The sequence below is a fragment of the Phocoena sinus genome, chromosome 15 (assembly GCF_008692025.1).
Source record: "Phocoena sinus isolate mPhoSin1 chromosome 15, mPhoSin1.pri, whole genome shotgun sequence".
Taxonomy (NCBI): Eukaryota; Metazoa; Chordata; class Mammalia; order Artiodactyla; family Phocoenidae; genus Phocoena; species Phocoena sinus.
The window spans coordinates 47,334,291-47,361,227 of NC_045777.1; the positions used below are offsets into that span (position 1 = coordinate 47,334,291).

The 26,937-nt window shown below is 50.3% G+C and overlaps 1 protein-coding gene across 2 annotated transcripts in view; it reads right to left on the bottom strand.

Moving 5' to 3' along the window:
- Positions 1 to 267: 267 nt before the first annotated feature.
- The window catches only part of SLC24A3 (solute carrier family 24 member 3), a 465,113-nt gene continuing 438,443 nt past the window's right edge, over positions 268 to 26,937 (bottom strand). The window contains exons 14-18 of one of the 2 annotated variants that reach the window (XM_032606683.1): positions 24,521 to 24,635; positions 23,053 to 23,165; positions 16,613 to 16,675; positions 3,787 to 3,852; positions 282 to 2,104 (exon numbers count right to left, since the gene is read on the bottom strand). In XM_032606683.1, the coding sequence (XP_032462574.1) occupies positions 1,955 to 2,104; positions 3,787 to 3,852; positions 16,613 to 16,675; positions 23,053 to 23,165; positions 24,521 to 24,635 (507 nt within the window). In that variant the 3' untranslated portion in view covers positions 282 to 1,954. Of the gene's footprint in view, positions 2,105 to 3,786; positions 3,853 to 16,612; positions 16,676 to 23,052; positions 23,166 to 24,520; positions 24,636 to 26,937 lie in introns of both variants that reach the window. The other variant, XM_032606684.1, reaches the window with a different exon arrangement.

The following is a 26,937-nucleotide window of genomic DNA, read 5'->3' on the forward strand; positions in this document are numbered from 1 at the left end:
CTGGAACGCTCTTCCTCTCACGTCCAGTTGAAAGAATTCCTAACATAACATCGCATGTATTCTACAGGACAACAGGCCCAGAGTCCCTTCAAGATTCAGAGGGGACCCATGATTTGTCACCTCGTACCTGCAATCTGCCAGACACGGACCAGCTTTCCATGTGCGTCAACCCAGAAACAGTAAACACGTGCTGACAGCATCTTTTTACCTTCCCCGCATCCTCCTCACTCCAGGGGAGAAAGCAAAGGGCACAGCTCAAGGAAAGATACAGAACAGAGAAGTTTATTTTACACTATCCGTCCAAGAAAACAATCGCCGTAAACCAGTGCAAAATGTGTAACAGAATCCATGTGTGTCTTGGCTCTGAGAGCCCGAAGTGGTGATTTCCTCTCCCGCTCCTCCGGCCGGCAGGTGCCCCTCGGCGAACGCCGGCCTCAGTCTGCACCATCGGCAAACATTCAACCCATCTGTAGCAGGTTATTTTTACAATTCATACCAGAATGTGTACAAGGGACGGGGAAAACCATACCGAATGAATAAGTGATCAGTGCTTAAAGTAAATACATGGGGCGGCACGGGCAAGAATCCACAGTTTCAATAAATACAAGTATAACAAGCACGGGTGGGTCTCAACTCGGTGGTATTATCTGCGTAATAATCCAGCATCAGACAAAACCTAGCAGGGCTGCTGAGCAGTGATCGGCAACAACGTCCACAATAACTTACGCCCTTGAGCGAGTCTGCACTGAACACATTCTGCGGTTTCCAAGGTGTCCGTTCTCTTTTCTCCTTCCTGTGCCTCCCGCGCGCCCCACCCCCGCCGCCCCTCCCGGAAGGGAGCGGTGGAGCTGGGACTGCTGGGCGGCGGCATCCCGAAGTTAGAACGCTGGCCCTAGAGCCAACGGTCAGGGTCCAGTGTACTCAGTACCGAGGGGCCACGTCTGTGCAAAGTGCGCGTCTCTCCATTTCCCAAGAAACCAGTGTCTGTACCTCCTGCGCGTAAAGCGGTGCTGGCCTCTGGGTCACTCCCTGTCACCCCAAACACCAAGCAAAGAGAACACATCTCAGGGACTCACAGGCGGGGAAGCTCCTGCCGTTGGCTGCCTAGCGCTCTCGGATGGAGAGGTTAACCGGAGCCCCGAGTCAAAGGCCTCTGGCAGGCAGGCAACAACTATTGCTTGAGAGGCTAGAAGGAACCTGGTGAGAGAGTGATGGTCAAAATGGACAGGTGGGCAGCTATCTCCTTCCCGTAAAACCCTGCGCCCCAGGGAAGGCCTGCAGGGCTTGGCGGAGACCCCCGGGTGTGACGTGTCACGCCTTTGTCCCAGGGCCTCGGCAGCCACTCCTCAGATCAGCACTAAATCCATACAAGCTCCAAAGCGCCTGGGACTCGACCCCAGAGGACGCAGCTGGGACACCCGTGGGTCATCGACGGACCCAGAGCCCAGTGAAAGAAGATGCAAGAAAAACTCTCAATCTCTGGAAGCAAAGGAAGAAAAAGGGGGATCCCCCAAAGCCAAACAGCCCCCCAGACCCAGTAACCTAGGAATCAGCACCAAATATAAGGAAATCCCAGACACTCCCTACCATCAATGGACCCTCTCCTCTCTCTCCTTCCACAGTCTAGGGTCATAAATTAGGCTAGTCTTCCATCCAATAACTTAAAAAAGGACGAGGGATGTACTAAGTTTTGCCTGGCTTGGGCCAGTTAGCAGCCAGTTTTTCTAGAATCTCAGTCACTGTTCAAAAATGGAGCTTGAAAATTCACGCGGGTGTCGGAAGTCTTCACGCGGAGGAGGCGGGAAGGCGGAGCCGGGGTGGGGGGCGGGGAGGGGGGACCCGAGGGCGGGAGCGGAGGCCGGTGGGCAGCGCAGAGACCACGCCGCGGGGCCAGACTCTGGGGCCGGGCTCGTATTGCACAGAAGGAGGGGCCGCGGCTGGCGGCGGTCGCGGGTCAGTGGTCCCCGCACATGGGCAGGTTCACGAAGGTGAACACGTTGAACTCAGTCATGATGGAGAAGCACAGGAACACGCCGTATAGGAAAAGGCACCCGCACCCGAGCTTCCTGTCCAGCTGCCACTTGTTCAGGTGGACGCCAAACACCTGCAAGGCACAGAGCGGGGTCAGAGGGCGCGGGGCGCGGGGCGGGGCCCGCCCAGTCCTTCTCCCTGGACTCCGCCCCCCTCCCCCTGCTCCCTGAAGCGCGCGCCAGGTTTCCCTCCTGCCTCCCCGATGGCTCCCTCTTTGTTCCTTTTGCGACCCTGTCCCCTCATCCTGACCTCTCACTGTCCGAGGGCGCCGGGACTCACACCTAGGCCTCACTTTCCTGTCTACGCTCACTCCATTGCGGGTCTCCTCCAACTCCTCAGCTCTAAACCCCTCCAATGTTCTGGCGCGTCCAGCGTGGGATTGCTCCTGACCTGGGACTCGTCTTTCCAACGGCTGTCCAGACCTGTCCCCTTGGATGTCAGATAGGTGCTGCAGACTTATAGATGTCTGAACTCTTCCTCCCCAAACCTACTTCTCAACCCTTCAACAACCCAGCTTGGACAGCTGGTCAGTGGTGAACCCCATCTCCCAGCATTGCAGGGCTTCAGTGAAGCACAGGGATGCCCCGAAGCTAGGAGGGGGGACTCCGATGTCACACACAACTTCCCTACAGGCCTGGGTAATGGGGCTGATATCAGTGACTACCTCACAGGGTGGGGTGGGGGGTTGGTGAGCTCCAGATGGGAGAATATGTGCGTTAAGCACAGTGTGTGGCCATTACAAGTATAACCCTTAGTCATACCCACCTGAAGAAAATCCTAAACGGCGAAAGAATGGATTTATATGGGTTTTCACTTTTGTGTAAGGCAGTATTTACTTTGGTAAAACCTTGACATTGGACTTGCGTCCTGATGCTGTAAATTTCTTCTCCTGCCCTTCTGAATTCCCGTTCTCTAGTATATGTATGTTCACATACCAGGTGTGATTCAACGAGTACTTCCTTGAAAAATTCAGGAGAAAACACACTGCGTCTCTTATTGTGAAAATTCAGTAACATATGTGTATGTTAACAGGGACTTCAAGTGGATCAGTCCATGTGGTGGTGTGAACTTGTTCCCACCAAACGTGTCAGTTGAGTTGGAATATTACATGGTACAAATGGATGTGATGGCCAAGGTAGTGCAGTGGCATAAAAGTGCACCGTCAATCAAGTCTGTTCTCGGTCTTTTTTTTTTTTTTGCGGTACGCGGGCCTCTTACTGCTGTGGTCTCTCCAGACGCACAGGCTCAGCGGCCATGGCTCACGCGGCATGTGGGATCTTCCCGGACTGGGGCACGAACCCACGTCCCCTGCATTAGCAGGCAGACTCTCAATCACTGCGCCACCAGGGAAGCCCTGTTCTCGGTCTTTGAGTAGTGGTCAAATCCATGGATTTATGAAGATGTTTAGTAACCTGGAATAGTCAGTTAATTGGGATATAACCTTCCGTCGACTAATCTTGCAGAAAAAGTGGGATCTCCCTTTGGCTTTTGATAAAAATTTGTGTTTGACATGAGATGGACCCAGCTTCTGAGAGGAGGCTGGCTCCTTTCAGAGAGGGAGAAGGCTTTCTCATGGGTTGCCAGGATCCACTTCTGGAAGAAACAGCCATGAGATGGAGCATCTGGTGGCTGACTGTCTCCATCCACCAGAAGGCCACGCCCATCTGGTGTCCAAACAAACTGTAGCCACAGAACCCACGGGGGTGGCGGGGGGGGAACATGGGAACTGGAGAGCGGAGAGAGCTGCAGACCCACCGTGACAAAGACGGAGGCCAGGAGCAAGCCCACGGAGTAGATCAGTCCCCTGCTGTTTAGCCGAATCTGTAAGAAAGGATGACATGGAGTCAGGCTCCTGAAAGCATGTCTGCGGAGTGCGGGGCAGTGAGTACCAGTGAGTCCAGGGATGGAGAGCAAACGGCAGCTCCGCAGTAGAGACGGGCGATTTCCTGGACACCCAAGGTGCACCCTTGTCTGGTCCATCCTCAGCCTGATCCCTCTCAGCCTCCAGCAGGTGTCCAGTGACTGCCCCTCGGCCACTTGAATTCTCCATCCTGTGTGGCCTAATTCTTATTTCCTGGGGACCTGACCTCCAGCTTGCTCGACACACAACTTTTAGGGTAAATTTAATAACATGGGTCACGGGAGCAACGTTTTGAAAAATATTCCTAAACTTTTTATCTCTGTTGCATTCAAATGTCTGTGACCTTCACCCAAACTTGATGGGAAGTGGTGAGTGAGGGCTGCTATCTTAAGCAAGCAAAGAAGAGGAAAGAGTTAACATTCCATTTCTGATACTTTGTTTTGTTTGTTTTTCACAGTAATACAGTGGGGTTAACTGGCAAACTCTGAAGAAAAAAACCAATTTCTGGAATTCTTAGGGAACAGCGTTGTCCAGTACAATTTCCCACAATGATGGAAATGTCCTACATCTGTGCTGTCCAGTATGGTAACCGTTAGGGACATGGGGCTCTTGCATACTTGAAAGGTGGCTCAAACAATAGAGGAACAAAAATTTTAATCTTACCTTTAATTAATTCAAATTTACATTAGAAGAACCACATATGAGTAGTGGCTGCAGTACTGGACAGAGCAGATAGAGAGTATTAAGGGGCCAAACGGGCCGACAAAGACGGTAAAGTTTCTTCCATGGTGTCGAGAAGATGCCCCTTCTGCTTTGTCCTGGGTCCTGAGGCCGGATGCCTGGAAATAGGAGGGGTGCCTCGGGGCAGCCGTGTTCACAGGGCGCCCCCCTGACCAGAAGCAGCAGCGTCACCTGGAGGCTTGTTAGAAATGCAGAATCTCAGGCCCCACCCGGACCTCCCAAATCAGCAAACTCTGGGGACAGGGCTCATCAACCTGTATTTTAATAGACGCTCCAGACAGTTCGGGTGCACGAGAAAGTTTAAGAGAAAGTCCTAAGGGTCAATCCACTTCTGACCTCCAAGCGTCCTGAGGATGGGACTTTGACATTCATTTTTCCCCGGTTCTCTTGGAAACTCTTATGTGCAGCCAGGTTGGGGGACTACTCCCGACCCCCAGCAATGTACACTGTCCTGCTGGGAGTCAGATGCTCACCTGGGCTCACAGAAAGGAAAATGAGGCAGGTTGATTGATTTCATTACAGAACTAAGTGGTGATTATTAGTGGGAGTGGTTTGGACAAGGTTCAAGGTGCCTCTTGCCGCCCTTGCCCCAGTTCACCCCCAGGTGTGGGTATGGTAGCCTGTGGGTGTCTCTGTAGATGGGTGTGTTAGTTCATCTTTTGGTGACAGGACACTGCATGCCCTAAATAGCCAACCCTTTCTGTGGGGACCCAGAAGCCTCACACATCTCACTAAGCAATGTTCTGTCAGAGGGAATGGGCAGGACTCTCCCCTGCCCACACAATCCCTGTGAGCCACCATCTGCTGAACCCCAGCTGGGAAATTATTCCCATACCATATGCCTCCCGAAGACGAAGGGACACAAATCATATCTCCGTGCCACTAAAGCAATGGGTTGACCCGGTGAATCCATCGCAGACAAATGGGAGATCAGCCCCATCTCAGTCCAGCTGGTAGCTTAACTTCCTGCGGACCCTCAGCCAGGCTGTGGATAGAGTTTCCCCCTCTCATCGGCTGTGTTAGTATAAAGAGGCCAGCACCCAGGCGTACATCACAAATGACTTGTACTGAAAGAGAGTCTCTTCTGAGCTCTTAATTCTCAACACAGTGTGGATTCTTCCAAGAAGGGGGCCATTGCATTCCCAGCCCAGCTCGCCCTATGAGCGCCAGGCTCCAATCCTTGTCAGCAACGAGGATTGAGTAAAGTGATTTCCTGCCCTTAAGAAACCAAGAGCCAGTGAGAGCAAAAGGCAAAGCAGGACAGTTCTCTTTGGCCAAGGCTTTTCAAAAGGAATCAGGTTCAACCAAAGCTTTGGAACTCCACCCTGTCTACATTCACATAAAGTCTCAAAGGACGGCGCTGCTGAAACTGTAAGTCATCTCTAAAGACTAAAGACAACCAACTTTTGTGGGGTTTCTGAGTATTTTTCACTTTTTCACCTTTTTCTCTGCAGCTTTCTTGGCTAATGGACTGCCACACACACCCAGGGGTGTATTTTTGTTTTTTCATTGTTAATTAGAGACTTGGGCTCTCGACGCCTGCATCGGTTCCTTGCTACCTTACTGAACCCCCTTCCCCATGGACGTGACAGTCAGGAATTAGGGTTCCTTCACTTGCCTCTGTGCCAGCATGAACATCTCCAGCCACTGGAGACTATCGGTGGTCGGAGTCAGGGGTTGGCAAATGCAGGCGATGGGCCAGTTGTGGCCCATCGCTTGCATTTATAAATAAAACTTTATTATAACTCAGCTTATTCATTGACACATTGTCTGTGGCTGCTTTCATGCTACAATGGCAGAGCTGAGTAGTTCTGACAGAGACGGTATGGCCCACAGCACTTAATGTATTTCCTCTCTGGCCCTTTCTGGAAAAAGTGTGCCGACCCCTGGTTTAGGTCATGGGCTCCAGACCCAGCTTCCTGCTCAGTCACCCACTCGCTATATAATCATGGACAAGTGACTTAACTTCCCCAGACCTCAGTTTTCTGATGTATAAAATGGGGACAATACAGTTCTCACCTTAGGGAGTGGTTCTGACTGCTAACTGAATTAATCCATGTTCAGCTTGAATAGGAGCCGGTGTATAAAGTCCTCAATAAATCTGGGCCATTATTCTCCATCCACTCGTGATCTACCTGGGCCCACTTCCCTGGCCCCCCAGATGCTACTTTGATACGGTCGTCACCTGGCAGCTCCCTGGTCAATGCCTCAGTAGGTGACAAACCCCATGAGAGCAGGGACCACGGCATTTCATCCTCCGCCTGGCACGGGGCTGGGCACAGACCACGTGCTTGATACATAATCGGTGAACGATCAGGAATGCCCTTGAGGTGGCGTTTTGCGTGTGGTTTACAAAAAGGCCAGTGCTTCTGTGGGGCAGGGTGGACTGGCCAGAGAGACCCTGGATAATGTTCCAGAAGCAATGCAATCCCTGCCCCCAATTCCCTGTCTCCCTTCCCCACTTTTTTAATGTGTGTATAGCTATTTTTTTTTCACCCAACACTTTATTATGAATGCTTTTAAGCGTTCAGAAAAGTTGAAAGAATCAGAGCATCTTACGTTTTTAATGAACTTCAAAGTAACCTAGGACATGTCACCCCCATCACTTCAGCCTGCATCTCACTACACAGGGTTCACTAGTAGTTCACAGCTCTTACTTTTAGGTGCTGTTTCCATATGGTGAAATTCACAAATCATAATTGCACCATTCAATGTGTTTTGAGAAATGCATACACCCACGTCCCCCAAAGTCCAGCCGTGACGTAGAGCACGTCCATCGCCGCAGAAAGCTCTCCTTTGCCCTCCCAGCCAGTCTCACCCAGGGGTAGTCACTGCTCTAAGCTTCTCCATCATACGTTGGTTTAGCCTGTCGTATAAATGGCATCTCACAGGGTGCACTCTTTTCTCCAGGATCCTTTTACTCAGCATACGATTTTTTAATGTATCCCTTCATGGTTTTCATTGCATCGATAGCTCACTTCATTTTGTTATTGAGGTATCATGGACTTCTAACATTATATTAGTTTCAGGTGTACCAGATCATGACTTGATATTTGTATACACTGGGAAATGATCCCCACAATCAGTCCCCATACATAATTGCAAACATTTTTCTTTCCTGTGATGAGGACTTTTAAGATCTACTCTCTCAGCAACTTTCAAATATGCTCAGTTCTTTTTTAACAGCGTACGTATATGATGGATTGCTTAATTATTCTCTTCTTGGTGGGCTGCTTCTAGTTTGGGGCTATTGGTGTGTATTGATTTTATAACACAAGCAAAATGAAAAGAGGCCAACAGTGGAGACAGGAAAATGAAGAGAATAAAGACAGCTCGGGACTCCTCCGGGACCTCAAAGGCACCAGCTCACATGCTGGCAGCCCCTCTCTGCCGTCAGTCACTGGTAGCCCTTACCCAGCTGGAGCAATTCACCGCCTCCCCCCACGCCCATCCTCTTTGGGAACATGCAGTTGAGTCAGATGGGGCCCTCACCTCCTTCCCATTTCTACTCTGCCCATCCCTCCCTAGGTCCTTTGCCTCTTCCAAGTTCACTGGGCCCCTGCTGGCTTTATCCCCCAGCTGACGCTGATCTCCTTCTAACTTTCCCCGTGGGGGCCGGCTTCTTACCTCCCCAGCTAGTCCCAGTGCTCAAAGGGCAGATGCCTGGGTCTTCAGTTTTCTGTCATTCCACACAGCACCTAACTGCCCCCCTAACTCCACACACTGTATGTTTAAGTGAGCATCTGCTGGTGATGCTGAGAGAGAGAGAGAAAGAGAGAGAGAGAGAGAGAGAGAGAGAGAGAGTGTGTGTGTGTGTGTGTGTGTGTTATGTGTAAGGCAGTGAGGCTGGATGGCAAAGGGCACGACTGGAGAGCTGGGTGGGGAGACTGACCACGGTGAAGGTTGGCTTTAAGCCTGATCTTTTTAAGCAAGAAAGTCAGAGGGCACCAAAATTACCTTATCCCCCCCCCCCCCCAGGGGAGGCAAACTTGCATATGGTAAAAGCACAGATCTCAAGTGGACTGTTGGATGAGTTTTGACAAATGCGTGTACCCAGGTAACCCACACCCCAACGAGAATATAAAACATTTTCGTTACCCCAGTAAGTTTCCCTGAGGGCAGCAAATCTTAACCCTCCCGAACAACTGGTTTCTTGGGGGCTTGCTAAGCCAGAGAGTCTTAGGGTTAGCTAAGATGCTAACCTCTGGAAGAGACTTGGAGCTCCAGCTGCACAGTGTGGACCTAAACTGGCGTCTCCCTGCTCCTGCCTCAGAGATGCGAAGCCCAGGAAGTGCAAAGGCAAGGAGTCCCCATGGCAATGCCCTTCTGAGAGCAGGCAACACACTCGGATTGCTCAGCTCTGACATTTAACGTTGTTTTTATTTCTTGCCTTCAAAGCCACGAATTTTCATTCCCCAATTCCCTCTTGGCAGTTGTTGGAGAGGAAACAGGAGGCTGGCTTGTTCCCAAGTCAACAGGAAGTCAGGCTCCGTGGATGTGTGGTTTTTAGTAGGGACGCACACAGAGACCATGACACCCCTAGTTTCCCGTGTGCACGTGGCTCATAAAACAGCTCCCTGAATCCTACACCGTTTGTTTGAGGACCTAAAAAACCCCCAGCCTCAAAGACTCCGACTCTCCCCACATTACAGTTTAAAATCTCTGTATGTTTTGAGGTCAGCTCCACCCAACCAGCAAATTCTTTTCAGAAAAACAAGAAGCCCCTGGATTTTCTCTAATTTGGTTTATAACTTGGAACACATGTGGTGTGTCCTTTGCATTTTCCGACTCGGGTAGTTTGAACACTTGCTTGGGCTTTGGTTCCAAATGGATGTGTCCAGCCGTGACTTTAGGTTGTATAACATCACAGGGCGGGGATCTCTCTCCTTGAACAATTAAATGACATCAGAAAGTAAACAAACCGACAGAAAAGCAGCACGTTAAAGGCAGCTGGTGCCCAAGTCCCTTCCGCTCCAGAGCACACACACAAACACAGGATTGCACTGAATTCTAGTGGCTACTCCTCGAGGTGGCTTGTTCTCCCTGTAAAGGTGAGACAGCTGAGGCTCAGCGCAGAGACGCTCTTAACCAAGGTAAGATTCTGCTCACCAGCGCGCAGGTGTGGGTTCCCCCGACACATGCAAGCAATTCTGTGGCCCCAGCTGAGTGTCCTGCACTTTAACCTGCCACTACCTACCTGGAAGCCGCAGCAGCTCCCACAGGTTAGGCCTCAGCCCTGCAAGGCTGCACCCACCTCCCCCTACTTGAGATGCCAGCTGTAAGTCCAGGTTGTCACCTGTGTTACAGTTAGGGAGGTTCCAAGAAGGAACCTTCTTCTTAGGTTCTACTAGTTTGCTAGAGGGCTCACAGAACTTGGAGAAAACCTTTACCTTACTAGATCACCGGTTTATTATAAAAGGATATAACTCAGATAGAAGAGAGGCACAGGGCAAGGTGTGGGGAAAGGGCTGGGGGCTTCCAGGTCCTCTCGGCGGGGGCGGGGCAGGCACTCTCCCTGAATCTCCATGTGTTCACCAACCCAGAAGCTCTCTGAACCCTGTCCTTTTTGGGCATTTACGGAGGCCTCATTATAGAGGCACAACTGATTAAATCAACGGCCACTGGTGACTGATTGAACCTCCAGCCCCTCTCTTCGCCCCAGACTTCAGGGGGTTGCGACTAAAAGTTCCAACCCTCAAATCACAGGGTTGGTTCTCCTGCCAAGCAGTCCCCATCCTTAGGTGCTGACCTAAAGTCACCTCATTAACAGAAAAACAGATACCTTTGTAGCTCTCCTCAGGAAATTCTGAGGGTTTTAGGAACCCCGTGCTAGAAACGAAGAGTAAATGTATATTTCTTATCATAAATCACAGTCTCACACACGGCCACGAAGCTGGTAAGGGGTCAACCCTGCACTCAGAGTCGGCCTTCAGCCTGTAAATTCTAGACTCTTCCCTGCACCTTGCAGGGCACAGGGAAAAAGCCAGAGTTCTCTTCACCTGCTAAGAACTCTCCAAGGTGGCATCTGGGCCTTTGGCGCCCATCCTTTCCGGAAGAGTCCTGAATGCACAGCAAGAACCACAGGTGCCCATGCAGCAGAGGCCTGGGGCCACCCCATCCAGGTCCCGTGCTGCCCCCATCCTCTTGCCACTTTGGTGGAGCCAGCTGACTCCCCAGAGCCGGTACTGGCGTCTGTGCCTGAGGGCTCCTCCCAGAACTGCGGAAGTGCCACCCGCCCCACCAGTGTCCCTCCAGCTGCTGCCGCCTGCCTTCCCGTCACACCTCCCCGCTCCCTTCTGGGCTTTCCTCCTCCCCCACCCCGAATAAACGCCTCACCCCATCCTTGTCTCAGGACGCAGTGGTCTCTGGGGGATCTAAACTTTGATAGACAGTGGGACTGAATCTGCTTCAGGCCTTGGTGACCCAGGTCAGCCCTTTCCTGGGGGGCCGGTAAAGACCCTGTCTTCCCCCAGGTATCATCTCATTTTCCTGAACCAGCACCTGAAATCTAAAGGGCAAGATTCACCTTCAGGGGATTGGGTGGTGTCACAGTAGCCCCCAGGGTCTTGTTAGAACAGCCTCAAGAAGAACCATTCATTGCCACGTCGCCCAACGATCCCCCAGTTACCCCTCCAGGTCTGTGGGAACAGCTTGTATTTAGACGGGCCCTGGCAGCGCCTGGAGTTTGCTGGTGTCCATGGTGTCAATACTCCTGCCAAGGTCAAGTGCAAGGTGCCAACCAAGGGTCGGGTGGGGAAGACCTCTGTAAGTCTCTTCTTCCCCTGGGGGTTGGGGCAGCGTTTTCAGTAAAAGGAAACACTGGTCCGGCAACTGGAGCAGCATCCAGGTACCGGGAGCCTGATTCAGGGATGCTCGCTAAAAAGACGAGAAGGGAGATGCAGAAGCATCGAGTACCGACTGGTGGGTTATGGGCGCGCCGGCTGAGTCGGACACGGTTCTGCTCTCAGAGGCAGAGGGGAGGTGACCGCCCATGTGACTGCAGAGGCAGAGGACGTGGCTGGGGCAGCTTCCTGGAGGAGGTGATGGCTGGCAGACAGCCGGCCTTGGAAGAAGGACCTTGGGAAAAGCCTTCCTCCACGTGGCCACTCCTTCTGGAAACATTCTCGGGCCCCACTTCCTCCCGGTTCTCCCCCTTTCTGGCTGACCACTCCTCAGCCTCCTTCACTGGATGGTTTTTTCCTGCCTGACATCAGGATATGGTTCCGGGCTCTCTTCTCTATTTACGCTTATTTCTTGTAAGAGCTTTATGCTTGAAGACCCACAATAATGCTCTCGCCTGCCAGACGGAGACCTTGCCTCTGAACTTCAGACGCCTTTATCCCACTGCCTACCTGACATCTCCACCAGGATGACCCTCAGACACATGAAACCTAATCTGTCCTAAATGGAACCCTGGGCGCTGCCTCTTAGATATGCTCCCCTCCACCCCTACCCAGGCTTGTCTTCCCCAGGTCACATATTCTCTCTTTCCTACAAATGCTTCATAACTGGTCTTGGGCCTCTGTCTTGTCTGGCTCCCACCCTTTCCCCACGCAGTAGCTGGAAGCTTCTTCCTAATAGGACAATCACACCACCCCCTTCCTTGTCTCCATGGCCACAGCTCTCAGCGTCCTTGCCCACGTGGCCTCTCTGGGCTCTAGCTGGTTCCTGCCACTCATCCCTCTGCCTCCCCGCCTCGCACCCCCACCCTCTGCCCCCAGGCAGAGGAGCTGTCCTCAGGTCCTTCCATGCACAGAACCTTCTAGTATCTTGGTCTTTTACTAGCTGTTCCTTCTGTTTAGAAAAAGTCTCTCACTTTTATCTCCTTGGTTTCTGATAATCTCAGATTCTCAGAATAAGTGTCACTTCCTCACATGCATTCCAGGTTGTCACACTGGGTTCGGAATTGCCTGTATGGTCATCTCCTCCCAGAGGCCGGGGCTCCAGGAGCACAGGACGGTGTCTGTCCAGTTCACTGAGGTGTCCCCAGCGATGGCGACCAGCTTAGCACACAGAAAGCAGTCAATTCATGTCTGAGCAGAAGAAGGATGAGAACATTTCTGATCACTTCTTTTTACCTCTGTGGATTCTGGAATCAGGGGGGCTCTTGCTTGGAAACAGAAAAGGACAGACACCCTCTACTGCCTCCGTCCATTGCTTCTTAGATTTATTTTACATTTCTAAGCCCCAGCTCAGAAATCAGATTTGCCCTGGCTGCCCGGAGCCTGCCTGGTGACTTTCTTCGTGCGGTTGGAGCAGGCGGAACAGACATTTGTCACCAAAATGGGACAAGTACTCATTTTCCAAACTGACTTTTAGAAATCGTTTTTATTGGGGGCACTTAGGTAGCTAGCTGGCTTCTGAACAATACACAAGTACTAAGAAATGCCCCAAATCTGTAAAACTGCCTTGGTTCCTTGCTGTCAGATGCCTGAACCCAATCCTTGCACAAAACAGCTGTCTCAGTGGTAATTATCCAAAAATTATGACCTGGAAATCCATCTCGGCAAGATGGGAAAATTGCTTCAGAATTGTAGCAGGTTACCTGCTAGGGTGAGGAGGCCATTAAACCCACACAGGCTGCTGGGTGCCGATGTCAGAGCTACAGAAAGATGTCCTGTGGTTACTGAAATGCTAATAGATGGAGGCCCCTGAGTGTCCTTTCGGAAATGACACCCTCTCCCGGGAAAAGCTGGAGGCGGATCTGAGGGAAGACCAAATCGCTCATGGCCAATAAGCCTCTAAATGCGCTTTTCCATGAACCTGGAGCTATCTTTCCAAGCAACTCCTGCATCTTGGCATGAAGTTACACATTGGTGACCCTACAGTGTGCCTGGGCACGGGGGCTGGCCCCCAAGGGCCTGATGCAAGCGGCGGAGGGACCCAGGGCCTGGATAAATGGATCATCTTCATGGAAGGATCCAGAGCAGTTCCTCCAACACTCAGAAACCGCTGTAGACTCACCGCTTACTGCAGCCTTAGGCAGTGGCGGTTTGAGCTGCACCAACGCCTGTGAAATCTGGGCGTCAGGAGTTCTCTTCCCTCCCGGCTCCTTCTCACTTTACATGAAGTTGAAGTGCTCACTGAAGCCTTAATAAGCAGACCCTGTCCTCTCTCCCAGCAAAGACTCAAACTCAGGGGCCCCAGCGACGACCCTCACGCTCCTGGGCGCCAGCCGGGGACGGCGGCCTCTGTGCCACGGTTTGCTTTGGCCACGGTTCTCCCTGGCCCAGCGTGAAGAGAAGAAACCTCACTGTCCTCTCTCTGCCTCTCTCTGGTTGTGGGATTTAAGCTCTGAGGCCCTGGGTGCCTGACCTGCAGAAGCGGGCCTAGAACAGCACTGCACTGACAGTGAATCCCTGACCCCGGCCCGCCTCGCCCCGCGCCCTGGCCTTCCTTCTGTTTTCAGACACAGCTGCCCGGGGTACACTCTTGTTACAAGGCGCCCCTGCCCCTCAAATCCCCCACTCTTTTTGGCCACTCACTGCTCAGCACAGAGCCCACCGCCCTGGGCAGCGGGTCCAGAGTGACGGGCGCCCCTCACTGTCACACGCCCACCTCACTATCTCCACGGGCTTCTCCTCTGAAGTCAGTACCCCCGTGTTTGTCCCTCATGGAGTCTGTCTCCCTCGACCCGACACACGGTCTAAGGGGGAGGGGCTGGCCTGCCTTGTTCACTCTGTATTCCCAGCTTCTCACCAAGTTCCCGGCACACAGTACATGCACGATACGCACTGGTGCTTGTCTCACTTAGCTGTCGTCAGAATTAGACGAGCCCATGTGTGCATGGCCTCCCTGGAGTTGCTGGCGCATAGTAGGGACTCGATGAATGTTAAGCTATTCTCAGTGCTGCTCTGTTTGTCCCCTGCACTTTTCTCAGGTCAGCCTGTTCCTCCCTTCTGCTCTGCTCACGTGTCTTCCTCCCCAAGTGAGGTGATGCTGATGGGAAAGTTAGGATCCATCCACCCATCCATCCAACAACTATTTCTTGAGCACATTCTAAGTACCAGGCACTGTGCCAGGCAGAGAGGAAACAATAAACGAGTAAGACGGGCACAGTTCCCGCCCTCGGGGAGATCACTCCTCTGCGGGAGGCTCAGACAAAGGGGCAAAGTCAGCCTTGATGGTACCTGCTGATGAAAAACACAGCAGCGACATGTGACTCAGGTATGGGAGGTCACAGTGGACATCCAAGCTGATACCCGAAGGATGAACTGGAGAGAGAGACAAGGGGAGTCCTTGCTGGTGGCCCTTCCCTGCTCTGTGAGGTGGTCTGCTTCCAGGGGACAATTTTCTTCGATCCCTAACTTACAGGAAAACCAAAAGACATAGCTTGGTTGGGCCAAATTGGGCCACTGTTTTGGTCTACCATTACTAGACAAAGAGGTAGCCTGCACAAGTAAAGTTTCCCAGAAAATTAAAGCCTACCTTTCTGCATGCCAGCACCTTGACTCTTCTGATGAAATTATTTCATTCCTCATTTTGTCTGGATGACTGAGAATGACCACCATGAATATGCATTATTTAACTGGACTGAAATACGGCAACACTCTCAGGAGCTACTGATGTACGAGGATTGCTCACCTCTGCAATTGAGGAAGTAAAAGGTATTCTCTACTTAAACAAGTAAAATGTCCTGCCGTGTGGATGGCGAACGCGAAGTGGACAAGGTTTTACACTCAGGCTCCAGCCACAGGGAACCGATCCGGGTAAATAACTGTCAGACAAAGTAGGGAAGAGAGGGGGCCAACAGGGACGCAGGGAAGAGCTTATGTGATGCTCAGCATGGTCTGTACTTGGGGGCAGTGCCTGGAGGGATGAGAGGAGTCAGGCGTGTGGGCAGGACTTGGGGGGTCTGCTCATAGAGATTTCCTCCCTCTTTGAATGCCCTCTCAATCAAAGAGATGAAACTATCTCAGAAAACTAAAAGTAGCATTTTAAAGAATGCCACTTGGATCTGAGGGTGGTTTGATTACTCTGCCCCTCCCCTGATTCAGCTCACCTGGCTGTCTCTACCTGCCTCTTGCCCATTTACATTTTAGCTCTGCTTCAGGATGAAAACTCTTCCTGACAGTGAAGCTTATCACTATTTATTAAACATGGATTCTAGAATACAATGCTTTAACTGCAATATAATCATGGGCTTCCTGACAGTTACTAAGTTTTGAATAGTACTGAAAAATAAATTAACTAGGTTTTTTCCCCCAGAGAATTTTAAAAGTTCAAAATGTAATCTCCTTTTCAACAAATGATGCTGAAACCACTATAGATCCACATGCAAAAGAGTGAAGCTGGATCCCTACCTCACACCATATGCAAAATGCAATCTCCTTTGGTTTCCCTGGGGCTCATGAACTGTTTATAGATTATTGAATTTCTACTTTCAAAAGAGAGGCCTACATAGGACGCTGGTATCCCTGGAATAGAATGAAGATCTCTCTGGCACTGGTTACAGAAAGAGAAGCATTTGGATAAATGCTTCTCTCTCTGGGCTTTTCAACCAAATGTTTTCCCCCAAGAGCACTCTCTTGTGTGCTACGGCTGCTTATAAACCAGAAGTGGCCTGCTTCTTCTCCTGCATTTCCCCCTCAACTTCAAAAATAAAGGCAATCTTCAACCACAGAATTTGATGTGCTCCTTGTACAATTCCAGAAGAATGACCAGACTGACTGATGACCCAGTTATGACATCCACAGATGGAAAACATGAATTTGGGCCAGACATCTAATAGGGCCTGAATTTTTGTGTTCATGATATCACCCTGTCACTAGAGTTTGGAACCTGAAAAGGGTGTGTTTTCATGGCTGTGGGTGTTACTGATATGAGAATTATGTTTAATTTTCTGTTCTCTAAAGAGTGTTCGGACAATGTCAGGAGAGGAAAAGAGGGCATGATTTATGGCAGACGAAGTGTCTCGTGGAGTTGGGAGTTCATGTTCAATCAGGAAGATTTCACAGCTGGTAAGAGGGGTTGGTTTACCTCCAGGATGAGCTCTGAGTTTTGTTTTCCAATGGTTTTCATTTCACCTTCCGTGACTGTACCCTGTAATCCCAGTAGAGAAAAAATAAACATAATGGATCTTAGGGACATTGGAAGGATTTGCGTCCCCTGCTCCTGCCTGTTCATCCCTCCTTGGAGAGACTCAAGGTGGTAAAAATCTATTATTCATGGACTGATTTTCCAGGTTATTTAGAGCATAGCTTCCTCTCATCGTTTTGCTGCAGGCTTTTTAGCCACTAGAGAAAACAAAAAGTCGTTGAAATTCATGTAGGGCTGACGTTTACTTCTTCACAACTCTGACAAGAGGAAAGTGGGAAGGTGAAACAAACAGGAATCAACCAGGTGGATTGTTGCTGAACTCAATGGATCCATACCCAGCACTCTGAGCTGGGTTCAGGGACACAGAAGCCAGGCGGAGTCTGGGGTGCCGATAAAGATGGGATGTAAAGATGGATCAGGAGATGAAATGACAGACAGAACACTGCATTTAGAAGAGGCAGAGCCCGTGGAGAGAGGAAAGAGGCATCCAAGACCGAGCCTGACCATGTAACGACAGAGGGTCACCTGCAGTACGTCCTAGGGAAGTCAGGGTGTGCTCACAGCAGGGCTCTTGCTTGGAGCGGGACACACGGGCTTGAGGGCTGCGCTGAACTGGGTGATACCGGGGAAGGCTGAATGACAGAACCTTTCTCTATCCTTTGCTCAGGCAGCAACGTCTAGCCTCAAAAATAAATGTCGAACCAACTTTTTCTTTTTTAAATGGCATTTCTTTTTAAAATTTTTATTTTATTTATTTATTTATTTTTGGCTGCACTGGGTCTTCACTGCTGTGTGCAGGCTTTCTCTAGCTGTGGAGAGCGGGGGCTACTCTTCGTTGCGGTGCGCGGGCTTCTCATTGCGGTGGCTTCTCTTCTTCCAGAGCACGGGCTGTAGGCACACGGGCTTCAGTAGTTGTGGCGCACGGGCTCAGCAGTGGTGTCTCGCAGGCTCCAGAGCACAGGCTCAGTAGTTGTGGCGCACGGGCTTAGTTGCTCCGTGGTACGTGGGATCTTCCCAGACCAGGGTTCCAACCCGTGTTCCCTGCACTGGCAGGCGGATTCTTAACCACTGCGCCACCATGGAAGTCCCTGAACCGATTTTTTTAAAAAAAGTATTGGTTTGGAGGGGCACCTTCCGTGCCCCCAGGTCTCAGCTTGGACCTGAAGCTTCCCTCTAAGTCATGAAAGACGGCTGTTGGTGAGGCTAGCGCAAGTGCAGCGGACGATTCACTCAAGGCTTCCGTGACATTCAACGCCTTTTTCGTGGCTCAGGTATGTACGAGCCCCATCCTGTGTGCTCTGAGGATGCTCACCGAGCCTCCCGTGGTGAGAACGTGAAGGGAAAGGCTGTGTTAATAACAAAGGAAAAGAATATGCAGGTGCCGTGAAGCTGCCCCTAAACGGCAGGAATGAGATTAGGATAAAATAAAATGAAATGAATATTGTCGTTTTGAAAACTAATGAGGCATGTGTAAAGAGCTCCACAACATTCGTCTTCTCTACAGCAATTCCAACTCTGGGAAAATAATCAAAAGAAAGAGCCTCAAATGTAAACACAGTTTTGTGGTTAATTTCCGTAGCTCTTTAAACTCTGTAAGACTGATGTACTAAGATGTCTGTGGCATCATTAGTTATCACGGTGAAAACCTTGAAGCAGCATCCGTGTCCAACAGCAGCGGGATGATTAAGTCAATTTTGGCATAACGAGGATATTAAACTGCCTGATAATGATGTTTTTAATGAGACTTTTAAGGAAAATATGTCTGCTGTGTGTAAGAAGTATTTTAAAGAGCAATGTGCAAAACTGTATCGCGTGACATCAGCTATGTCAACCAGCCTAGGAAGAGAAAACTATGCAGAAATGTTAACAGTTGATATCTCTGGATTGGACTATATGATTTTTATTTCATCCTCTAAAGCTGCAGTGTCTCATGGGCAGCCACAAGTCATGTAGCTATACAAATTTAAATTCATTAAAATAAAATAAAAATGAAAAAATTCAGGCCTTCACTTGTTCCAGCCACATTTCAAGTGCTTAAATGTCTCATGGGGCTAGTGGCTACTATATCCCACAGTATGGCTAGAATATTTTCATCACCGCAGAAAGTTCTATTGGGCAGGTACTGCTCTAGAGTTTTCTCTAATTAGAATTTCTCTAATTAAAATTTCTCTAATTTTCTATGAAGACCATGAGCTATTTTTATAATCAGAGAAAAGGAAGAAAAAAGTAAAGTTCAGATTCGTGGACTGTAGGAAAAACCCGAGAGGTTATTTTAGGAATGGCAAAACAGAATCAAGGTGATTGTACTGAAAGGAAGCAGCGAGGCTTTAATGAGAGTGTAAACACTGTGGCAAATACTGTTCTCAGATTAAGTACAGAAAAGATGTGTTAACCAGAAGGGAGGTGGTCCGCACGGGACCCAGGAAACGGAGCTCAGAGGCAAGGTTAGTCAGTGCACTCAGCATGGCTGGAGTGGAGGGGGCAGCTCAGGGCGGTAGAGAGACAGGCCCTACGATATGGGTGGACGCTCGGACGGCAGCAGCTCAGCAGCCCCAGCAGAAGGTTATCCAGCAAATCCTTCCTGTTTGGACTCCACTCTCAACCGGACACCCTGGACTGCAGGACTCATCCGCGTCTCCACTCCTTCCTGGGTACACAGCTCAACTAATGACCTGGAGCTCCCTTATAGCTAGATGGGAACGTATGACTTATCTGGACAGTGGGTCGGGGCAGCCAGGACATGGACCACTTCCAGGCCTCATCCAAAACCGATCTGCGCCATCCTCCGTGCCCTTGCCCTCTCGGCTTTCTGAGTGGCCGCTGGAGAAGGACTCCGAGATGGTAGAACCACCTGGTAGAATAAACCTCAATCCCTGAGTTTCTGCTTGAAGCGTCCACGGGAGCTGCCAGGATAGAAACAACTGCAGCAGATTTTGAGCAAGAAATAAACCTTCGTTGGGCTACCCCAGAGAGATTCTGTGGTTATTTGTAATAGAGTAGTAGCAATGCTTATTCTGAGAAATAAAATTCTAACTTGACCTTCCGTGGGGAAGGTATCAATGCAACAGGTCGGGTTATTCAATCCTGCTTGCCTCCAGCGGAGCCTAGAACTCTCAGGCCGATGGGAACGTGGCCCTTGGAATGTTCTTCATGTCACTGACTGATGATGTTGGTGTGTACACTGGAAGCGACGGGGCACCCTGGACCAGTTTGGCAGGATGTTTGGCAAGCTTTATGATGTGTACCTGGTGTCTGTGCTGGGAATCTGAGTTTTGTGATCACGGCTGTACATGTTGCAGGAGTGTGTCTACCTGACCAGCCCTCCAGAGAGCCTCAGACTCCATCTCCTGCACGTGGCCCTGTAGTGAGGCAGGACTTGGAAGCCTGCACCTGACCTCTCTGGACGTCTCCTGATGCATCTTATTTGCCTGTGGCTTTTACTCTAAACCCTTTGCTCTAATAAACCTTAGCTGTGACTATGACCTGCTGTTGAGTCCCATGAGTACTCCTGGTGAGTCAGTGAACTTGAAGGTGGTCATGGGGCTCCCCAGATACCTCCCCCATAAGATCTTTCTCCAGGAAAACAGAGCGCAAGTCATCGGGAATAAGTATGCTTTCTACCTGGCACTTGGGTATGTTAGTACCATCTGCTGGCATTCTAGCATATACATCAAACTCTCGTGAATTTGGTTGATGTGAGTCCATTCATCAGATTCTGACTGACAACAATGGCACTCTTAGGAATCTTGGGAAGATTATCTGGAATCCTGTGACCACCCAATGGTTGATGCTCCTTCAGGTGCCAACCTGGATGACATTTCTTCGGTGTCTCTTACATGCCACTTAACATGTGATAAGATGAAGCAAGTTCACAGATTTAGGACGAGCCGTGAGTGAGGCAGAAATAAAGCCTGTGGAGAGAGATCCCATTTGGCGGCAGTGGGGGGGGGGGGGGGGGGTCCAGGGAGGAGTCCTGAATGAAGTGGCATTTGCGACAGACCTGGAGGGAGGAACATCATTTCAAGTGGGAAGAGTGACGGGGAGTATGTGCATCTGAGTCAGAGTCTGCAGGAGGAAAGACTCCAGCAGGGGAAGCGCAGGACACCTTCAGGGGCTGTGAGTCTAAAGGGTGCTAGCACAGCTCTGTTCAATATCTGAGACAGCAGGTGGTCAGGGGGGCATGGTGCTTCGGGAGCACTGATGGGGGACCATTGAAGGGCTGGCCTCTGGTGAGCACCTGTTTACCTTACAGTCAGCCTAGGCTAAGTGGTCCTTCTTCCTGGGCTTAGGGCCCAGGATTAAAACTCACTCCTGGGCATATACCCAGACAAAACTCTAATTCAAAAAGATACATGCACCCCTGCGTTCACGCAGCACTATTTACAATAGACAAAACATGAAAGTAACCCAATGGACATTTGTCCATCGATAGATGAATGGATAAGAAGATGTGGTACATACATACAATGAAATATTCCTCAGCCATTAAAAGGAATGAAATAATGCCATTTGAAGCAACATGGATGGACCTGGAGACCATCACAGTAAGTGAAGTAAGTCAGACAGAGAAAGACAAATACCATATGATATCATTTATATGTGGAATCTAAAATACAACACAAATGAACATATCTATGAAACAGAAACAGACTCATAGAGGACAGACTTGTGGTTGCCAAGGGGGAGGGAGAATGGGGTTGGGATGGAGTGGGAGGTTGGGATTAGCAGACACAAGCTATTATATATAGGATGGATAAACAACAAGGTCCTAATGTATAGCACAGGTAACTATATTCAATATCCTGTGATAAACCATGATGGAAAAGAACATGAAAAAGAATGTATATATATGTACAACCGAATCACTTTGCTGTACACTAGAAACTAACAGAACATTGTAAATCAACTCTACTTCAATAAAATAAATTTTTAAAAACTTATTAAGGGAAAAAATGAAAAAAAAATCAACTCACCCACAAAAAACACAGTAACCTCTAATGGAAAATTGGGTAAAGCGCATAAAGAGATAATTATCCTAAAGAAGAACCCAAAAGGCCAATACATGTAAAAAACAATACGCAGTCTCTCTGGTAATTAAAGAAAGATCAATTAAAACACAGTTAAAAAAAACTCATGCTGCTGAATCTCTCATAAAAGTCCTCAAAAACATCATTTTGTAAATCCATATATCACGTCAGTGTGAATGTTGTCATTTTTTATTAACTGTCAAACGAGCACCCACGTGATCTGGGCCTGCCTGTCCCACAAGTGCATGTCAGGCCACGAGCCCCCAGGCTCACTCTGCTCCACTTACCCTGAACCCCTTCCTTCTCTCCAACAGGCCAAGTGCACTGTTCCCTCAGGGCCTTTGCACGGGCTGTTCCTTCTGCCTGCAATGCTTTTGCTCTGCCCTGCCCCAATTTTCCCATGGTTGTCTCTCTCTAGTTATTCGGACTTCAACTCACAGTCACCTCTTGTAAGGAGCCTTCCCAGAGCCCCCGAGGTAATGTAACGCGTCCTCTCTCACCACGTCATCCCGCAATTTCATAGTCAACAGAGAAGAGATCTCGGCTCCTTAGGACACGTTCTGCTTCCTTCCCACTTCTTGTGCTTATCTTTACCCTTTGGTGAGACCTCTCTGCCAACAGGTAGCTTCAAATGAACCAAAAACATGTGGCCTTTCTGCCTGGATTTCAATTTCATCACCGGACACACCTTCCCTACCTGAAACAGCCATGAGTGAAGCAACTCGGAGACAATCATCATCTGATAAAATGAGCCACCATATTTTCTTCAGAAAATACACTTACTGAAAACACATTACACAGATAGACTGAAGCAACGCTCAGTAACACATTTAGAGAAGCACCCGACACTGGGTCGGGTGTGAAAACTTCAGAGGCATAAATAATACTGTTCTCTTCCAAATACAGAGAGAAATCTCTAACTGTAGTTTCTCCCTCCAGGGTTTTTACGTTTTTCATTGGTTGAAAAGATTCGAAAGAATCATAATGTATCATGACGTGTGAAAATTATCTGAAATTCAAATTTCAGTTTCTGTACATAAAGTTGGACTGAAACAGCCACGCTCATCCACTTGCCATCATCCGTGGCTGCCTCAGGCCACCACAACAGAGCTGATGACAACTGTGACAGAGACCGCCCAGGTGGCAAAGCCTAAAATATCTACTATCAGGCCCTCCCCAGAAACCGCCTACCAGCTCTGCTCTCAAGTCCTGAATGTTCCCACATGAGCCTGACCTCGCGAGAACCTGGCCAGGAGAATTTGTTTTCCCCTCCACGTGAGTGTTCCCACACCTCCTTTGCCCTGAGACACAGTTACAGTGGCCGAGGCCACGAAAAGCAGAAAAACCACTTACATAGGATCCGTAATCCACAGCCAGGGTCTGCAGGGCCCAGGGGAGCCCAAGGCCAATGAGGATGTCAAAAACATTGCTCCCGATGGAGTTGGACACGGCCATGTCCCCCATGCCTGCGAGGACAAGAGATTACTTGAGTGAGGGAGGTGGTCCCTAGGCGGTGCCCTGGCCCCCAATGACTCTCTCGAGCCCCTGGTCTGACAGCCAGAGACCCACGTGCCCGGGTCTCTCCCAGGCCATCCATCACTGTAGGATGATACAGATTGTAAAATAGTCTACTGAATACACATTTTCTTTTTGTGTGTGCATTTTTTCAATAGAACAGGATGAAATATACATTCTATTGAACTGCTGAGCTTAAATGTAATTTGAAAACCAACTATGGTTCCAAAAATTCTGAAGCATCCTATAGAAAGAAATAAACTCAGCAGTCTATAAAGGGCTCCTGAGTTCACCGACCCACGGTTCACTGAACCCATGGTTCAGTGTCATCACCCATCTGCTCTACGCTGTATCCAATTCTTCTTCTAAATAACTGAGCAACATTAAGGAAAATAATGTAACCAGCAGAATTTCACAAGGACCAGCGGAGGGCACTGTGCTAAGGCTGGGAGCCACAGGTTGTGTTTGCTGAAAACCAACCTCCTCCCGCACAAATCAGGCACATAAATTAGAGTGGGGGCTGGGAGGTGCACGGCCATCCAGGGGGCATCCACCTAGGGCGGGGCGGGTAAACTGTGACCTTGGTTTTGAGGGAGGAAGGGTCTGTCATACACTGAAGAGTGACCTCTGGCAGCTGGCACTTTGAGGGGTTCTGCAGTGGGTAAACCTTAGGCTATGGGGTCGGTCCTCTTGAAGCCTCAGTTTCCTCATCCATAAAATGCATCTATGATTGTCTCTAACTCATAGAGTTATTAAGTAACATCATGTGCTTAAACTGCTCTGTTCAGTTGCGGCACTCAGCAAAGGTTAGCCATCATTGTTTTTATTACTATTTTTTTTTTGTTTGTTTGTTTGCAGTACGGGGCCTCTCCCACTGCGGAGCACAGGCTCCGGACGCGCAGGCGCAGCGGCCATGGCTCACGGGCCCAGTCGCTCCGCGGCACGTGGGATCCTCCTGGACCGGGACACGAACCTGCGTCCCCTGCATCGGCAGGCGGACTCTCAACCACTGCGCCACCAGGGAAGCCCTTTATTACTATTTTTAATAACAGAAGTAATACAACCTCCAGAGAGGATGTGGGTGCGACCCAGGAAGCGTCTCTGCCTTCCTCGAGGGTAGACCTCTGGCTTGTTTCCTTGTTATTCTGATGCCAGGAAGCCTTTTGACCAGCGTGGCACTGAAGCAGCCCAGTGCTCCTTCCCAGCTGGGATTTGGTGCCCCGGTAACTGCCCTGTGACCTCCCCCCGCCCCCCAAGTAGGAAGTCCTGCCTTCGTGTCCCAGCCCCGCCCCATTCGGGGTCCCACCTTGTCTGGCCACAATGAGGCTGGCCATGCAGTCGGGCACGCTGGTTCCGGCTGCCAGGAAGGTGATCCCCATGATGACGTCAGGAATCCCCAGCGTGTACCCGATGATCGTGACCTGAGAGAGGCGGGAAGAGGAGAGCTGAGGGCTGGCAGCAGCCCCACCTGCCCGCAGACCCTCCCAGCAAAAAGCTAAAAAGTCTGCAATCTGGGCGGTCTCTCTGGGGGCCACGTCTGCTCTCTGTATCAAGACAGACGGACGAGGAACATCGCAGGGCGCAGACGGGGCTGCTGGCAGGGGACGGGGGTGCAGTTACGGAGCCCATGCTCTCCAACCAAAGACTGGCCTCTCTTACTTGTTCCTCTGGGTGAGGCAGGCGGCTTGAGGGAGGAGAAACAGGGTTTCTGGGAAAAGGGAATATAGGGACAGTATCTGAACTCAGGATGTTCCCGGGAAACCCAGAACGGATGGCTGCCATGCTGTGCTGGGAACGCAAGCGTCCACGTCCCATGCTGGCTGCATAATGAGACTTTACAGGAGCTGGGAAGGGGCTGACTCACACCATCCAGCCTTGTAGGAAAAGCCATAAGCAGCTGATTCCTTTCCTCTCTTGCTGGAAGCCTGGGGACATCACCTCTGCCCACGTCACCCTCTGCCCCACAGTGGCTTACGTTTATCTAGTACTCAGGCACTTCTGTTAATGCTGAGTGATGCTCGTGGGCTTTAACTTATTTCATTCTCACCACAACCCCAGGGAGCAGGTGCTTATCTGCATTCTTCACAGAGGCATCGCCCAAGGCCCATGCACTGGGGAGTGGCCGGGGGTGGGGGGACATTCCCACCCAGGCATTCAGGCTGCGCTGGCAGCACCTCTATTTACACAGGAGGGGCTTAGCTGGAGGAAGAACAGCTGACGAGGAGGCAGTGCCTCCATTCCATTAAATGAGCCCATTCTGGCCCCCAGTTTCCAGATGGGCAAACTGGGAGGAAAGCAGTGGGTGAGAAGGCGTGAGGAGGGGCGAGTGGCAAAAGTGAGTGAGTGGAAAGAGACCCATCCCGGGTCCGCTGGCTTCAGGAGAGGAAAACTTGCAGGAGGTGAACCGAGGAGGTCATTGTGGGATGCCACGTGCCCTCCCTCACTTTCTGTAAAATTACAAGAAATGCAAATGGGCTGTGGTAAGTAGCCCACCCCTCCCAGCTCCTCTGGGACCCCTGCGCTGGAGCCTGGCCTCACTCCCTCCCCGTCCAAAGGTTTGGGGGATGTTAGTTAAATCCGTAGGGATGCCTGGCTTGGTCCCTTTCAAACAGGGAATGCACGTCATTTCCATCCGGTGCTGAACTGAATTTGGGGTGGCCTCGGGTTCTCTGCTTTCCCCTCTCCAGGGAGGAAAGTGAGAGCAGAAACACAGCGTTTCTTCTGTCTGTTCTGGAGCCTTTTGTGAAATGGAGCTGCAAGCGTCCTGGCTAACCCTTGTTTTTCCTTTCTCACCCTCAGCGGGATCTCTGCAGGAATTGGTTTGGCTCCATGGGGCTTGGCCTGGGAAGGGGCCGCTGCCCTCGCCCCGTTGTTACTGTGGTTACCATGGTTACGGCTGAGGCTGGCGTTTGGGGGAAGTGATTCTCCGGGTGGCTGGACCAGGTCTCAGGGATTTCTCCTGGTTTCCCGCTTACTCCTGGCCATTTCTCAGGGCTTCTCAGAACCTCCCCCAGAGTGGAAGGAGGCAAACAGAAGGAGGGTGAACCTCGGATCCGTCGGCTACTCTGCGTGTTAGTGGACTTCAGAGAAAACCACTGGGCCGCCTGGAGTTCAGGGACACCAATGCTACTCCCCAAACCTGGCACCGAATGAGTGTGTCAAATAAAAACGTCAATGAACGCAGGATGAAGGAGAAAGCCCTGGCTATAAGACTTGGGTTGAAAAAAAATTATCTGTTTGTCTGTGATGCTGAAGGCATGGGATAATTACGAGTTACTTGTGTCAGGTTTACACACTTGTTATTACCTCTAAAATAATCTTCTCAGAACCTCTTTTTAGCTCTTGAGTGTAATTCTCCAGAATTTATACTGCATCTCTACGTGATGCTCAAGCATGATTATATGCACATAATTCTGTCATGGCTTTTCATTTCTGCCCAACTCCAATTCTAACGTATTAGGTTCACTCCTCAGTTAGAAACCAGAGTCATAGATGGGAAGTGCACTCTGGGTGGCTGGGTTTCCTGGAATGGCTTTGGGGCAGAGGCTCTTTTGAGCAATGGTCCCTCAATCCATGCCAATCCTTGAATCATTGTTTCAGCTTCAGAAGGGACACTTGAGCATTCACCTGGTCCAATGACTTCATTTTCTGGTTGAAGAAACTGAGCGGAGATGAGGGGTGACTATGATGGATGGGATTGTCAGCCCCCCCATGCCTCCCACC